This window comes from Patagioenas fasciata, chromosome 2, assembly GCF_037038585.1.
Source record: "Patagioenas fasciata isolate bPatFas1 chromosome 2, bPatFas1.hap1, whole genome shotgun sequence".
Lineage (NCBI taxonomy): Eukaryota > Metazoa > Chordata > Aves > Columbiformes > Columbidae > Patagioenas > Patagioenas fasciata.
Window position 1 is genome coordinate 7,038,374 of NC_092521.1, and position 17,495 is coordinate 7,055,868.

The following is a 17,495-nucleotide window of genomic DNA, read 5'->3' on the forward strand; positions in this document are numbered from 1 at the left end:
CACCATGTGTAACTTAAGCCCATGAAATTGCTGTGATTTTTTTTCCTGTCTTCTTTCCTCTAAATTGTGATCACCTATGAGATAACAAATAACAGCTGGTTTAGATATGATTAATGCTGTCACTTTGATGATATGGTGGCCTCAATATACAACAGCAGAATTATAATCACTAGGTTTAAACTGAATTTTCTTTCATGTGAGATTAGCACATTTGTTGTATTTCCACAGAAGTTTCCTCTTTTTTTTGTTTTGTATTAAAATTTTTCACTCTGTGTGTCATCTCACTGCCTTTTACTGTGGGTATTTCTCTATGTCTCTTTTCCTTAAAAGAATTCAAGAGTTTTTTCACAGTCTTTCCTCGTTAGTCACACATCAGCCCATCGTGCACTCTGCCTGCTGTAAAATAAAGATTTCCATGGTATGTTTGCCAGTCAATTTGAATCCTTATTTAGAAAAGAATCATAGAATCATCTCAGCTGGAAGAAACCCTCAGGATCATTGAGTCCAACCACAACCTAATCTGACTCTAGCACTAAACCGTGTTCCTAAGAACCTTGTCTAAATGCCTTTTAAACACCTCCAGGGATGGTGACTCCACCACTTCCCTGGGCAGCCTGTTACAAAGCCTGACAACCCTTTCTATTATTTTTTTTCCTCATATCAAATCTAAACCTCCTCTGTCACAACTTGAGGCCATTTCTTCTTATCTTATCACTTGCTGCCTGGGAGAAGAGACCAACAGTCTCTATGCTACAACCTCCTTTCATGTAGTTGTAGACAGCGATAAGGTGTCCCTTCAGTCTCCTTTTCTTAAGGCTAAACAGCCCCAGCTCCCTCAGCTGATCCTCATCAGACTTGTGTTCCTGAGTCCTCACCAGCTTCATCACCTGGACCTGATTAAAATCAGTGTAAACCCATTTTAGTTATAACTAACAAGCAGAAAAAAATAGTATTTCTGAGCATGCTTTTTCTCTTGAGCCCTTCTGTTTGAATGCAGATGCACAGGTTGTGTTCTCACAGAATTTTTGGTTGGACTGAGTGCTCACCTATCTAACAGCATGTCATTTTTAATTCTTTCTCCCTAGGTATTACCAGATAAGGGCTGGACTGAAGATCCCATCCAGGATTCCTCACAGGCTGTTTGCTACAATTTCAGACCAGACAGGTAAGCAGGTCCCACCCAGAGGGATGTGACATGACTGGAGGTGGGGCAGCATGGAAAAGGAAACAGTATGTGGGGAACGGGTGAGCCTGGATTTGGATCCAATCCTGGATTTCTCTAATGATCAGTGTCTGTTCAGCTCTCTGTTCTGGAATGGGTTTGAGCTGAGTTGGACTTGAGTTTTGATGCTTGTGTCTGTCAGAAAAGCAGAGAAAATTCTCACTCTCTCATCTGCAAGCTGTCTCTCTTATATGTGGCTCTCCTTGCTGACAATAGAAAGAGTTAGTTTATTATTCTAAGTGATTTCTGGATGAAAATTGCTACCGTGTGTAGTGGGTTGATCCTGACTGGATGCCAGGTACCCACCAAAGCTTCTTTATCTTTCCCTCTCCTCAGCTGGACAGGGGAGAGAAAATGTAATGAAAGGCTGATGAGTCAAGATAAAGACAGGGAGAGATCACTCAGCAATTACCGTCATGGGCAAAACACACTTGACTTGGGGAAATTAATTTGTCACCAACCAAATCAGAGTAGGATAATGAGAAATAAACCTAAACCTTAAAACATTTTACCAGCACCCCTTCCTTCTTCACTGCTCCAGTGTGAGTCCTTTCCATGAGGTATGGTCCTTCAAGAACAGATTGCTTTAGCATGGGGTCCTCCATGGGTGCAGGAGACAGCCGGCCTCAACATGGGCTGGACAGAATCTCTGCTCTGGCACCTGGAGCACCTCCTCCCATCCTTCTTCATTGATCTTGGTGCCTACAGAGCTTTTTATTTCACATATTCTCACTTCTCTTTGTGGCTACTTTTTGCGGCAGTTTTTTCGCCCTTTCTTAAATATTTTATCACAGACGTGCTACCAACATCACTGACAGACTTGGCCAGTGGTGGGTTCATCTTGGAGCCCGCTGACCTTGGCTCTATTAGGAGAAGCTTCTAGCAGCTTCTCAGAAAAGCCACCCTTGTAACGCCAACCACTATCAAAACCTTGTCACATAAACCGAATACCGTGCGCTAACAATAGCTTTTAGAAAATAACTTACAGAGTCCTCTTGACTCAATATCATGCATAGAGGAAGAAAAAACATGACAGCAGAATGAATGAGTTCCTGAGCTTGGCTATCACATTTTGATTTTTTTATTGTATTTGAAAATTTTCCAGATTAAATTATTTTCTGGATTAAAGGTTATTTTTTCTTCAAATAAAAACATATATTTCCATTCAGAAGTCTGCTTAAATTAAATAGGATACAGATAATACAAAAATATTAGATTATTTTTTTATAAAATGCAGAGAGTTAAAAATAATATGAAGAAATCACCTTGGAAAAAAAGAAAATCCCGAATTCAAACTCTGAATTAAAAAATGTCTCTGTGAAATAAATAAATAATTTTTGTCGAGGTTTAGAAAACCCTTTAGTGTGAAAAAACCCTAAGAAAGAAATAAAATTATATTTCATCGCATTCCAGAGCCTTGGCATGTACAGAATTCCTTGAACTTCTTTTCCTCTCTGGAAATGTCCTAAAACTATGGTAGTATCTGGCATAAGTAGTCTTGAACTAATGAAATACTCTCAGTGAGAAAATGATAGCTAGAATTTTACCTTCTAGGGACAAAACCACCTCAACAACAAACAACAAACCCCACCCCCCAAACTTCTCCTAGTCTGCAATGAACCAGGAATGGCTATATTTTTTTTTAAGGAGGAAACTCAACCATTTTCTTAATTTACTTCTTATTCAGGTTAGTATTTTCTTCTGCCTGACACTTCTTCAACATCCCATCTTCTTTTGCTTCTGCTAGAAATAACACATGGAGAAGCATGGGAAGAAGAAAGACAAGGCAGATGTTGTGGTTATAGGATTAGCAGCTGACTTTCATAGCGTTAATGCAATCCAGACTGGAGTCTAATAGCTTTATAGGGCCAACGCCAAGACAGGGGGGGTATTTAAGCTGTTAAGGCTTTAAACAGTTTTTCGTTGGCTATTTTCACAAGTACTTCCTAATTGATTTCACAGGCTGCAAGAAAGCATTGCTTAATGGAACTGAACTTAAAGGCAAACAGGGCATAATGTTCTTTTTGGTTTTGTGCCACTGATCTCCCTGAGTATGGGAAAGCTGGGATAGCAAGAATTAAATTGCTTCACATATTTCAATAAGTAACGCCTATTAAAGAAGTTACAACAAAACTAGGGTGCTATAAAAGTAGTGAATAAACTCCTACCTCACCAACAAGAACAAATACAAAATAGGTGGGATTCATGAGTTGGTTTAAAAGATTTTTTTTTAAATATTTTCCTTACCAGATTAATAAGATCTATGAGAATTCAGAGTAAATTTTGAAAACAATATGTAAATTTATGAAGTAAAATCTGTGAATATATGTAGTAATAAAATACATAAAATAGGTAAATATATTAAATAAATAAGAGGTTGTATTTATTTTCCAGTGCATATGGCCTTTTATTTTTATTAAATCTTGCAGGCTTTAGAAAAACAAACATAGGAACTGACACCATTAGCAATGTTTACTTCCCACTAGATGTTTAAAGCAGCAGAGGCCAAACAAATTGTAATTTTCAAGAATTCAGCAGAAGAGAAGCTGAAGCCTGTATTGGGCATTCACTTGGTGGTTGTAGCCAAATCTGAACAGCAAGGACTCCATCTATGGTGCAGGAATAGCAGGTTGTGCAGGAAGCCTTGATGACCTACTATATGGTCCATATGTTGGCCATATCCTGTCTACATTGTGGGAGGAGGAAGGATTCTGGGCTCCAGATGAAGCAATGAGGAGCTGTGCTGGAGCTCATTCGCCCCTGTGGTTTAGTCACTTCGGTCATCAAGGCTGTGTCAGGCTGTATGAACATAAATATAACATGTAGCATACATACATATGCACATATATATTCATAAAAATACACATTTCATTCATTCTCCTAAGCATTTTTAGCAAGGTGAATTTCCTTAAAGACAGGCAAGACTGTTGGCTGATGACTTTTTAAGCAATGGAAAGGAGAGAGGGAGCAAAACTAGTTGTGCATGGTCTTTTGTTGTTCTCATGCAGCTTTTCAACTCCCATGAAATTTATCTTCCTGTCTTCAAATAGATATCATGACTGATGAACTCTGCTTTTAACTTACAAAGAACAAACTATGCTTTCTGCTTCTTCTTCTGTAGCTTATAACAGCATGTACTTCATTGGCCTCAGCATCAGTTCTGCAGGGCTAAACAAATGCAGACGTATCTTAAACTCTAGAAATACCCTTCCATAAACCATCCACTTTCATTAATTTTTAATCTGCCATGTAAATTTTGGGACAAGGATCCACAGAAGTTATGTATATACAATCTTCCAGTGATTTCCAGGCTATACAAAGACTGCAGGATCCTATCTTAAAAACATACTTTAAAAACATTTTTATTTTAAAATTTACCTGTAAGCTCACAAGATCATTGGTCAGAACAGTGGAAGAAATAACACTGGTCAGGAACATTTAGGATTAGCTGGTTTATCTTGACTCTCTGCACCACCCTAAAGAGTAAAGAACGATGAAGGCCAGGAGAACAATATAAATAAGGATTACTTAAGTAAGATGATGTACATGGGGTAAATCTCAACATTATTGCCTACAAAGAACATGAAGATGAATTATGTTGTTGAAGATGTCAATTAAGACAAATAGCAATTTGCAGCAGTTTTCATTGCCTCTGCAGTGTTTTGCAGTAGTCTACACACCACCTGGATGCATTACTGTTTTGAGAGAATATTATTTATTAGTGAAAGTTGCAGTCATTTTTTTTTTTTTTCATAAGTTGTATTTTTAGACCTGCTAAGACTCATTTCAGGTAATGCAACCATAAAAAAGTGCTTGCCTATCAGCTTGCCTAGCTGTTTACCTTGTAGGACAAGGAAATTTTTTTGGTGGGTGAACATTAAGAAAGAAAAATTATTATACATGGCATATAATTAAAGAAATTACTTAAGACTTTGTTTTCTGTCCAGATTTCTTTTGTTTCTACCATCCAGAAGTACTACATTACCAATTTTCAAAACTTTTCAAATATAAAAATATTTTTTAAAACTTGGCCTGAAAATCTAATTGTAAGTAATATAAAGTATTTAAGAAAAAATATTACCTGCCAGACTAATTTTTATTAGATTGTAGCGGTATTCCACCTAATGTAAGTCAGTTAAATAGGGTTATTGTCTAAGAACACAGAAAACCAAAGACAGCCAAGGAATGTGGCTCTTCATCTATCTCATACAAGGCAAGAGAGGTAAGATGCAACATTTGTTCTAGACAAGTCAAGAAAAAGTAGTTGTGACTGCCATTTCACATTAGCTTTTTTTGATTCCTGATATAGAGAGGTTTCATGTACATGTATTTTGATGCTTACTAATAAAATGGAATATCTGTCAGTAGATGAGAAGAAAAAAATTAAATTGTGATTTATGATCACCTACACTGAATGTCTTTTCATGTAAATTCAATGTTGACCTGTGACAATCTTGCACCTAAGACCTAATTTGAAGGGTTATTTATGTTTCTGATATGCTCCTTAAATAACTGTTTGTGTTTGTTTTTAATAAACAAGTAGTGATCCTAATCTTTTTATTAGTGTTTGGATATCTCAAAGAAGTTCCTGCTGAAGGAATTCTGCTTCGATTATTGAAGAGAAACCTTTTCTTGTAAATGGCTTCTTCAGTCAGTAAAAACAAGTATTTCCAGTTAGCTGTTCATTAGAGCAAGAAGAAACAGCACCATGACTTGTGGAACAGTATGAAATTGCAGTCATTAGTTTCAATAACTTTTTGAAAGGTAATTTCTGCCTCCATTAAGTGAAGATAAGCTTACTACTTTTGAAGTATGAGAAAAGGGGGGACAGATTTATACTTTATCAAACACATGGTTTTGTTTTCAAATTAAAGTAATCTGGAAAAAAAAAAAAGTGTTTTATGTATAAAGTAAAGCATACACAACAGATACAAATTATATCTAGAGGGGACCTTATTGTGAGAGAAGTTATTTTGAGGATAAGTTGTCTTAGAAAACCTCATTAGCTGTAAGATCGTAAAGGATGGTCCAACATTTTAAGAGCTGTTAATCCACAATCTAAACAGAACTAATTCCATGATACGCCAAGAGAAATTAAGAAAAAACAACAACAACAACAAACAAACAAAAACCAGGGGAAAAAAGAAAATTAAAGGGCTATCTCTGCCTGTCTCAATCCTCTTTCAGTCAAGGCCCTTCATAAATGGTTCAAAGGATGGAAGCTGAAAAGCTGTATTTTTGGCTGGGAGATTTGCTGCCTTCAGACATTGGATACTCATTTACATGAGCTATTCAACTGATAAATTTCATCCAGACAACTGTTTCCTTCTGCTGTGCACTGATGAAAAGCTATGTGGTGTCCTATTGTGATGTTCTATATTTTACTCAGGGAATTTGTTCATCTGAATTAATATTTGAAATAAATACATGGACTGACAGCTACACAGGTGACACAACAAACAAATATTTGCTCACCCAAGTTTCTGAAGCATAGAATTCCTTTCAGACGTGAATTCTCTAAATGAACAAGGCTTTTCAGGAACTGGCCATGAATTTTGAAACAGAAATAAAGATTAAAAAAAGCATAGATTGTTTGTTTTAACAAAACACTAGATGTTTAGGAAGCAAAATCAAAACTTTCTGCTAATCCCAAGTAGGTTAGCTATTTTATCATCTCACATTTCAGCATGTCTGAGAAATGAAACCTGGTTTATAGAGCAATACAGTGATAAGAGACTGCATTTATGTTAAGATCTTTCACACAAGGAAATTAATAGGAAATCTTACTTTTATTAACACTGAATCTATGTATGGGTAGAGAGGTAGTTTTATATGATTCTTTCCATAAGGCTAATTCAAAATGTTAAAAGACAAGGTTAAGATAAAGGTTTCATCTCAGAAATGTGCAACTTTACTCAAAAGTCATGCAAAGGAAGAAAACGTTCTGAATATTTTCATCAAGCAATTTAAAAATAATGATGTCTGCTTCAGAAATTACTTATCCTAAGTAGAACATCCACATTTATTCCAAATATAAATATGCTAAACATAATATTTCAGAAACTAAAACAAGTGTCTTCAAGCATTTAAATAGGAAAATGATGATGCATTGAAAGAGTTTGTGCCTGAAAAATGTTGCCTTTGCACTTTCGAAGGAGTCTTATTTTAGCTCAATTGTAAATATGGAGGGTCTGCGTGAGTATTTCTCTACTAAATAATGTGTATTTTCAAGCTTCAGCAACTGTGCTTTCAAGCTTTCTAAAAAACATATATGCAACTAAGTACATGCAGATAAATATGACATGTTCAACCCTGGTTCATTGCCTTTAGAGCCTAAATTTTAAAAAATCACTGGTTATTTTTATTGCTTCAGTCTTAGGGTTTCATCAGAAAAGTATTTCCGAAACTGGGATGTCAAACTGGGCTAACTAAATAAACTATCACAGCTTAAAATCTGCAATAAGGTCTAATGTAATCTGTTCACTGAGTGCTAAAAAGGCAAAGTTGCATCAAAAAATTGAGAGCTTTCAACAAATTTTGAAAATCTTAACAATCTACTGTTACAAACTAGCATATAACAATTCTATATAGATCACAGGAGAAAAACACACAAAATGTACCCAGAATTCTACTCAGGAAACAACCCTGTATTATCAGCAAAGCTCCTTCAAGTCTATCATCAGAGCCAAAAACAGAATGGATTTGATTTAGCAGTTCATGGGAGCTATAAATTCCTCTGAGCTCCAAGTACCTGAAAGGATGGTGCAACAGAGTTAGTGCTAAGATTGAATAACAGGTATATTTTTTTCTTTCTACAGATATCACAAATGAAAGTGAAAGATTGACTTGCATGTCTTGAATTCAGTGTGAACTTGGGGCAGTAACATGTGATCAACAGCTGTTATAACTTCATATTACCTCTAACTAAGACATTATATCAGAGGGAATACAAATACTGAATAGATGTGTATAAAAATACTAGAAAATTCTTCAGAAGATGCTACTGTGCTGGATTTCTGCCAGCTAAGAAATAAACAGGCAACACAACTGAGTGTTTTCATAGAATCATAGAATTATTTATTTTGGAAAAGACCTCTAAGTTCATCGAGTCAAGCTGTAAACCTAACACAGCTGAGTCCATCCCCAAACCATGTCCCTAAACACCACATCTACACATTGTATAAAAATACCTCCAGGGATGGTGACTTCACCACTTCCCTGGGCAGCCTGTTCCAATACCTGATAACTCCTTCCATGAATAAATTTTCCTAATATCAAATCTAAACTTCCTTTGGTGCAACCTGAGGCCATTTCCTCTTATCCTATAGCTTGTTACTTGGAAATAGCCATCGACACCAATCTCAATACAACCTTATTTCAGGTCGTTGTAGAGACCGAGAAAATCTCCCCTCAGCCTCCTTTTCTCCAGGCTGAATAACCCCAGGTCCCTCAGCTGCTCCTGCTAAGACTTGTGATCCAGACCCTTCACCAGCTCTGTTGCCCTTTTCTGAACTCGCTCCAACACCTCAAAGGTCTTTCCTGTAGTGAGGGACCCAAAACTGAACACAGTATTTGAGGTGTGACCTCACCAGTGCCCAGTACAGGGGACAATCACTGCCCTGGTCCTGCTGGTCACACTATTGCTGATACAAGCCAAGATGCTTTTGGTCTTTTTAGTCACCTGGGCACACTTCTGGCTCACATTCATTCAACTGGTGTCGGCCCTTTTCCCTCAGGCACTTTCTAGTCACTCTTCCCCAAGCCTGTAGCACTGCCTGGGGTTGTTGTGTCACAAGTGCAGGACCTGGCACTTGGCCTTGTTGAACATCAGACAATTGGCCGCAGCCCATTGATTCGGCTGGTCCAGACCTCTCTGTAGATCCTTCCTATCCTCCAGCAGACCAACAGTCCTCCCAACTTAATTTCATCTGCTGTTTTCTGCTTTCATCTTTCCATTTGTCTAAAAACTGTTTTCTTGAGTCTTTACATAGTTCAACTCCTAAAATAAAGGACATAGCACCTTTCTTGAAGGCTACGAATCACCAATTAAGGGAGGATTTTCTATGCATCCAAAAGGCAGAGGAGAGTGATGAATTAAATGTAAGAGCATGCAGCATGGCTGCATGCCTGCAGCCATGTCAGAGGTATTCCCCAGTAATAAGCTTGTTTTACATTGTTACTTTCTCAATCACCTCAGTCTCCTCATAAGTTTTACCTTCAGATTTAGTAGGTAATTCTGGTTAAAGATTTTTCTACCCAACTGTTGTGGTTTAACCCCAGTCAGTAACTAAGAACCACACAGCCACTCACTCACTTCCCACCTGTGGGAAAGGGGAGAGAATCAGAAGCATAAAAGAAGGAAAACTCAGGGGTTGAGATAAAGACAACATAACAAGTAAAGCAAAAGCCACATATACAAGTAAAGCAAAACAATGAATTCATTCACTACTTCCCATTGTCAGACAAATGTTCAGCCATCTCCAGGAAAAGAGTGCTGTCTCACATGAGACAGTTACTTGGCAAGACAAAAGTCAATCACCCTAAATGTTCCCCCCTTTCTTCTTCTTCTTCCAACTTCATATGCTGAGCACGATGTCGTATGTTACGGAATATCCCTTCAGTCAGTTGATGTCAGCTGTCTCAGATGTTTCTGATCACAACTTTTTTGTGTACCCCCAGCCTACTCGCTGGCAGGGTGGGGTGAGAAACTGAAAGGTCCTTGACTGCTTAGCAGCAACTAAAACATCTCTGTGTTTTCAACATTTTCATGTTAAGTCAAAACCACAGCACTATACCAGCTACTAGGAAGAAAATTAACTGTATCCCAGATGAAACCAGGACACGAACAAAGGTGATAAAAATGAAGCGTCACCCATCTTCTGAGCTGAAATCTTTAGTGTCTAAATTAGCAGGAACTAAATAATTACGGCTTCAGGAAGGTACAACTGTATTTTGCTATGGGGACCACAAATATTTCTAAGCCTTTCTTTAAAAATACTTATGGATGGTGGATTATGTCCCCGTGTTCTGTTTGGCAAATCATTACTGACATGCTGCAGAGAGTGATGGCTTCTTGAGAGTGTAGATCTTCAGGATGTCATAGTGACTATGGGATGTAGATGATCATAAAAAATTAGGATTTAAATACCCTGAGATCTATAGATGACAGTTGCTATGTAAGAAGTAGCTATTAATTAGTTAAAACATATATATATACTCTTAGCAGTTGTAGGTAGTAGTGGTTGTTCCCTGGGGAGGGTATCTTACATGATTTATGTATAAGCTTTCTAACAAACCTTATTTTGCCAAGTTTTCTGCACTAGCAGGGAATAGTTCTCTTTTAATGATGTGTTAGGCTGTATTCTAAGGGCAGGCAATAAATCATCTGTAACCTGAATTATGACTGTGAGACAGAAGAAGCCCTGGGAACCTGTGGCTGAAGATAAAAATCATCCTATCTCACTGCTGGTATCTGTGCTGTGAGTGTCTCCACCTAAGCTAATCAACCACCTCACTTTATAGCCAGAGGAGAGAAACAGGTAATTTGAAAGAGTAATTTAGCATATCTGTTCTGAGTTGAATCACACTATTTCTGTCTGTTTACTATAAAAGAAGTTGCAGAAACTTCTGTAGAGAGAGGCATTTACATTGTGTTTGTAAAAGACCTGGCACAATAAAGCTGTGATTGCAGTTTGTGCCTTCATGTCTGCATGCAAATTAGGAAAGTAAAAGTGAAAAGTAGGAAATGTGACACAGTCAACAGAGAGAGCAAACAGTGCCCGTGTCTTTCTCAGCAAATAACCAAACATGATAACTTGATTCAGAATTTTGCATAATGCTTCCAAATGTTTTCTCAGGTTAAAAAATAAGATCAAGAATTCTCCAGTGTAAGAACAACCTTCTTATACTTCTCTTTGGACTTCATTCTGCCGCTAACTGCAAAGAAAATCAATCAATCAATCAATCAATCAATCAATAAATCAATCAATCACATTTGCTTTACAGAATGGCACAGTGATTTATTAATTGAAAATGAAATTTTGGAAGTGGTGTAGTTTGTTTATTTGTATTTTGTAAGAGCAAAACTATATTTTCACCATAAATTTCACAGATTTACAAGGAATATACTGGGAAATGGAAGGCAGACTCGAATTTATATGAAGCAGGAACTGAATTTGAGACTCAGCAAAGCATTTTGTGCTATTAACAGTTCTCTGGGACATTGTGGTCAGTAGCTCTGAAGCTCAACATTATGTATTAGATGTGATCGTAAATTAGAAAAATGAGAGAATTTTCTGTGTATTCAAGTGTACACGTGGGACTTTCAGAAGTATTTGCTTTAATTTACTATTCCAGTCAAGGAATGCTGGTTGGTTTAATTTCCCGTCGATAACACTGAGAGGAACTGCTATGAAAAACCTTGTGGCCTACAGATTAAAACAGGGAACGTAGACAGCAGGGCAAACTGCATGTCCTTGTCTCTTTCTTATCTGTAAAATCACAGAACTGCTTCAAAGTTGCAAATATATACGTTACTTAATAAATTTCCAAATGTGGAAGATAAACAACAAGACTCTGGATAGTAGTAGGTGATTCAAAATTTTCCATCAGTAGTAAAGCTACAACCCAGGTAGGATAATGATATCACAATGAGAGGGAAATGTTCTGAGGAATTTGTTCATAGATTCTTTGATACTCAGAAAGGACCTTTTTTATAGCAAGTCTGATACCCTCTCAACTTCAGCCATAGAGCTTTAGCTAGTGTTTGGTTCACAAAGCACAGCTCTGGTGTTTGAACTGTGGCGTATCTTTGTAGAAAGATGTTCAATATTAATTTTTAAGAGAGATGGATGGGTTTTGGGGAATTATTTTTGGGTTTAATGGTTTAGTGTGTTTTTTTGTTGGTCATTTTGTTTTTGTATTGTTTTATTTTGTTTTTCCATTTCCACTTGAGAGAAAGGATTGGCATGCTTTCTATGAATAACTATTTATAATAAACAAGTGGAACACTGATTGCCTTTCTAGCAGCTGTAATGAGAAATATTTGATATCTTGTAGTTTTAGTTAATCTTCATCTTCTTTGTGTTCTCCTTATTGCTGAAGGAAGCTAAAAACCCAGATACAATCTGTTGGACAGGTTTTTGAGCAACATAATCTAGTGAAAGATGGTCATGCCCATGTCAACAGGGTTGGAACTAGGTGAACTTCAAAGTGCCTTTCCAACTCAAACCATCCTATGATTCTATGAAGTATGAATTGTCATGAACAGTATGAAGAAATAGTATGGGTTTTAATGCAGCCATTTCAATTTTCTTTTTGTAGTTACCTTACATACTTATGAAGTGTGAGAAAAAATGAGTTAATAAATTGGTCCATTTAAGTATAAACACTTTTGCCATTGAGATTTCCCTTTAAGCTCTTACATTTCATTTTTGATGTTGAAGTTGCACTGAAGGGATATGTGTGATGGTGTCAAACTACACCTAGACTGAAATCTCTTTCTCACTGACGATATTTGTACTGCCCTTAAAGAAAGGCCTCCTTGTGTTGGTGCTCTCATCTCTTTCAGTCTCCCATCTGTAGCTGGAACTTTGAGACATGCTGTCGACAGTTTGTCCAGCAGGGCCTTGCAACCTACTACAATAATGCTGATGATGATCAGCCTTGGTATTGGACCATATGTCCCAGTGGGAAACCCCCAGTTTTGCTTTAGACTTCACTTGCCAGCATCTGTTTGCATGGAGAGTGAATTTGACTTGAACGGCAGCCTTGAACAATTCACTGCCTACAAGGCCTGATCTTGACATCTGACAGAAAATATAGAAAGGGAGTCGTTAGGAAATCAAGGGAACAACAGTAAACTGGGGAAGAAGGTAGAGGTCTGAGGAGATTGAGATGTCAAGTTTGTGTAATATACTGAAGAACATTAGAATGACCGAAACCTTCTTCTTCCTTCTTTAGACTTGTGTTCCCTGTTGGCGGGACACCACAAAGCCATGCTGGAATTTGACACTCCCTTTCCTACAGATTTCTGCATGCAGAAGTCATGTTGTGTGTGCATTTACACATTTAGTTAAACGCACTTTTTGTCTTGGATTTCATGCAAAACTTTCACACCTTTGCCAAAAATTAAAAGCAATGCATACCCTAAGCAGGGAATGATTTATGTTGTCTACATTAATGATTAGGAAGCACTTGAAACAGGACAACAAAACAAATGGCTCAAACAGGTGCAAGCTATGTGGGGAAAACAACAACAAAACAATCAAACAAAATACCACTTTGTTTTGTGTTTTCTTCTTTTCTGTATCTAGAGTCATGTAAATTTGGGTCCTCTTTATGTTCTATGAACAAATCACTTCTTCCACACTACATGGAGCCTCTGAACGTGGCCTGAGCTGTCAGAAGCAGACACTTTCTCTGCTGGCTGTTGTAAAATTCTGTGTAGTAAAATGCTGGTTGGTGACTTGAATCCTAGAAACAATCCTGTTATCTTTACTAAATAAGCACACTTTATTGGATAAGCTCATTTATTAGACAAGCACTTGCTTAAAGGTTTGATAGAGTGGGGGTGAATGTTAAAAAACCTCCTGTTTTAACCTTGATTTTAAATTATATAGCTGGTGTTATAAAAATATATGGTGCAATAGCATGCATTCTATAGAAACTAAGCAAGCTCAAAATGACAGACGTGATATTTACAGACAGGTGGTAAAAGCTCATCCTCTACTGCAGAGACCATGTAACATAGTCTTCCCCTTAGATATGTGTGTGGAAAGTGGTAATGCATATTAAAAATTTGTTACCAGAACGCCCTAAACTGATAGTACCATAAACTCCCTTAAATTGCACTGTGTCCATCTAAATGTGCCTCCAAGGATGGCATGTAACGTGGGTAAATCAGAGGAGTAGTTGACTCACTACATCGTTCTGTGTCAGAGTAGAAAGTGATATAGTCAATCTCCAGCCACTATGGGCCATAATTTTTTACTCTAATATTGAAGACTGTAGTATTGAGAGATCTGTTTCGCAAAAGTATTTTATATATGCTGTGAATGATATTTGAAGAGCAAAAGAAAATGTATTATGAATAAAAAGCATATGACGGAGAAATGGTACTCTACCTTCTGTTTTTTCTTCTTTAAGAAATGATATTACATGTCACCTAATAGGCATCAGCTGTTAGCATGAAAAGATGATATCTAAACAAATGAAAAAAAAAAAAAACCACCAACCTAGGAAATAAACACAGTATCCTTTAAGAGTAAGAACAAAACTTTCTCATTATATTAGAAGAAACAGTAAGGAAATTGTTACTCATATCTAGTTCAGAGAAACGTGTCAGCATTTCCTGCTTTCACAAAAGAAGCTCAGTTGAAAGTATAGCGTACAGAAGATCCTTGTGTTACTGACATTCCACCTGGTTAAACAAATGAACAAAAAAAATTGAACTATGGCACATATGGGTAGTAACCAATGTATATGTCAAATATCCCATCTCCTATGTACTCTAGCCAGTGAACACAAGAAGCAAAACCTAAGGACAGAGCTTAATAGAAACAAAAAATCTGAATGTATGTAGCACTGTGTGGCATATGATAACTGAAGGATTTGATGACCCAGGAGGATTTACTAGTCCTTAATTCCTATGGTTGCTGAGCTTTTATTCCCAGCTCTGATCTTGAGCAATCAACCACCCTCTGTTTTAGTTTCCCCATATGTGTAATGGGGTTAATTGTACCTGTATCGTAAGAGTATTGTGAAGCTTAATTACTTAATATAAAGAGCTTTAATGTTCTTGGATATGTGACAGCGTAGGAGAGCAGAGAATTTTTTATAGTCTTGAAACTTTTTATGATTGGGTCACATCTTAGAGAGTAATACAGTGGATCTGAAGAGCTACTGTTGACCTACTCTTCCTGCCACTCGTTGTGTAATGAGTTGCAATAATAACAGTAATCTGGGAGTCTGCTAATGTAATTAAAACCACTGACTTTTCTTCTAGGTGAGAGGTTTTTAAATGCAGCTTATGTCCTAAATGGAAGTGTGCTGCAACATCATCGTAGCTGCTGTATCACATGCAAAATTAGGAGAATAATTCTGCTCCTTAAAATGTTTCTTCCCCACCTCTGCACATTAACCTGGAAAATCTGCAGCAGTGGCCCAGCTTCTGCTTTTTGCTATCTGAATACAGCCAGCATCTCTGGAGTGTCACCAGTCCCATAGCCCTTCATGGTGAGAAACAAGGGTTAGTTTGGTGGAAAATGTTGGCCTTGTGCACTCCAGTGTTGGTGGCATCATAAGGGAGCAGAGGGGTGTCAAGGACTTGTTCTTTTATTATGTGCAAAGGAAAATATAAAACTACTTCTTTATTATGCTTATCAAACCGATTGCCAGTTCACCTGAACTTCAATATGGGAGTCTCTTTTCAGAGTGTCTGGTGTTTTGTTGTGTGTGATGGACGCCTCTGGATCCAGGTCCAGGAGGTGAATCACATGCTGAGCACAGAGTTAAACACAGAGCTTCCTTGGAGCTTGGGCTGCCACCCCATCACAGGTGATTGCACTGCTTCACTTGCTCCATGACCCTCTGTGCCAATCAAAGCTCGGAGCTGAAGGAACAATGTGGATGCACAATTTGTTCTGAACACGAGACAAAGATCAGCTGAGTGTGCAGTTAAAGGCTATCCAGAGGGAAGGAGATTTAAGCCTCAAAGTGGCAAAAATCACTTCCCCCCCCAACTTAGCTACATCCCTTGCACACAGCGCTTGGGTAGCACAATATATGCAGTCAGATACTATGTCAATGGAAATTTTCTCTTTAACACCTTCTTCACCTTAGGGCTGCTCTTAGGCAGGTGACATCTTCCTGTTTGATAGGCAGTGTTCTTTCTCTTTCTGATAGACTTAAGTTTAATGTTTGTCATGTGTATAGAGAAAGATGCATATTTATGTCTTCAGAAGCAACAGAGCAAACCAATAAAAAACACAAGGAAAGAGAAATATTTAATTTTAAAAAGCTCAAATACATTGATTAATGATTTTTGGTATTTGCTTGTTAACAGTTACTAGGTCTTAACACTTCTGTGTAACACTTTCCATCTGCACACCGCAGCATGCCTTTTTACCGTGAGTTAAGTCTGCTTTAAAGCCAAGTTCTTGTGAGACAAACAAAAGCTTATGTATGTACTGCAAAGCACAAAAACATCTTGGAGATCTTTAGCATAGCTTTGACCTGCTACATTCTGCAGCTTAATATAGCCCCTTCTCTAAACCAACTGACCTCCTGCAAGCAATGTACTTGTGCTGAAAGCATCTTCATCAGCACATTGCACACGCTCCTTCTTGTTCTGATCAAAGTTTCCTGGCTGTTATCCTAGGTGTATTTGCACCATGCTTTGTTGTGCAATTGTTGGTTTCATTACAGGTTGTTTATGTTTTGTTTTGTTTTGTTTTGTTTTTTCCATATTTTTCACCAAAAAAAACACCTAAAGCCCTGTAGAGATGTAGGTCAAAAATTTTGTCTTTGGTCTGCAAGCTGTCCGAGGAGCTGGAAAACATTTTAAATGGAGGTCACATTTTATCTGTGGAAATAACTGAAATTATTGAGTGAGATTTTTTAATGCAACTCTCCCTGAACTTCCTCTCTTTCCACTGAACAGTATAAGGTTTTCCAACGGCAATAGTGCTTTGATGAAGGTGAAAGCCTGATGCAAGACCAGCTTACTGCTGTGCTGAATGTACTTCCAGTCATGCTGACAAATATAATCTCATAATGTCCTGGATTTCTCTGTTTATGTCTATCCATCCATTATTTTCCATCTTACAGTTCACCTAGAAATCATTTGCAAAAGTGACAATCACTTTGCTTTGGATTTGAGTTTTGCGCATATGGTAGGAGCTCTACCATAACTCTGAAAAGGTTGAATCATCTTCTGCATCTATGTCTGTTGGTCTTGACATTGGACTCTAACTCACAATCTCAGGAGGAAGAAAGGGATTTTCTCACATGATTTTAGCAATAATTACAGACTTGAGTAGTCTTAGCATCAGATTGAGTAGCCTAAGACTATAGTGCAAGTTTCCCTCCTGAGTAACACAGTAAGGACCTCATTCTCCATATCTGAAGGTTGAACTTTAGGTTGCAGTGATTTTCTCCAATTAGGTCTTGATTTTTCTCCACTGATGACAAAAAAAAAAACAAAACAAAACAAATCTGTGACTAAAGTGAGACATGATAGATTCCATGCTAAAAATTTTATTCAAGGCTAGTG

General features: G+C 37.5%; 1 protein-coding gene across 1 annotated transcript in view; it reads left to right on the plus strand.

Annotated features, from left to right (window-relative positions):
* Positions 1-17,495, plus strand: part of FAM135B (family with sequence similarity 135 member B) — a 209,871-nt gene that overhangs the window by 92,172 nt on the left and 100,204 nt on the right. The window contains exon 3 of the mRNA XM_065831691.2: positions 1,086-1,165. Coding sequence (XP_065687763.1) covers positions 1,086-1,165 — 80 coding nt within the window. The remainder of the gene's footprint in view (positions 1-1,085; positions 1,166-17,495) is intronic.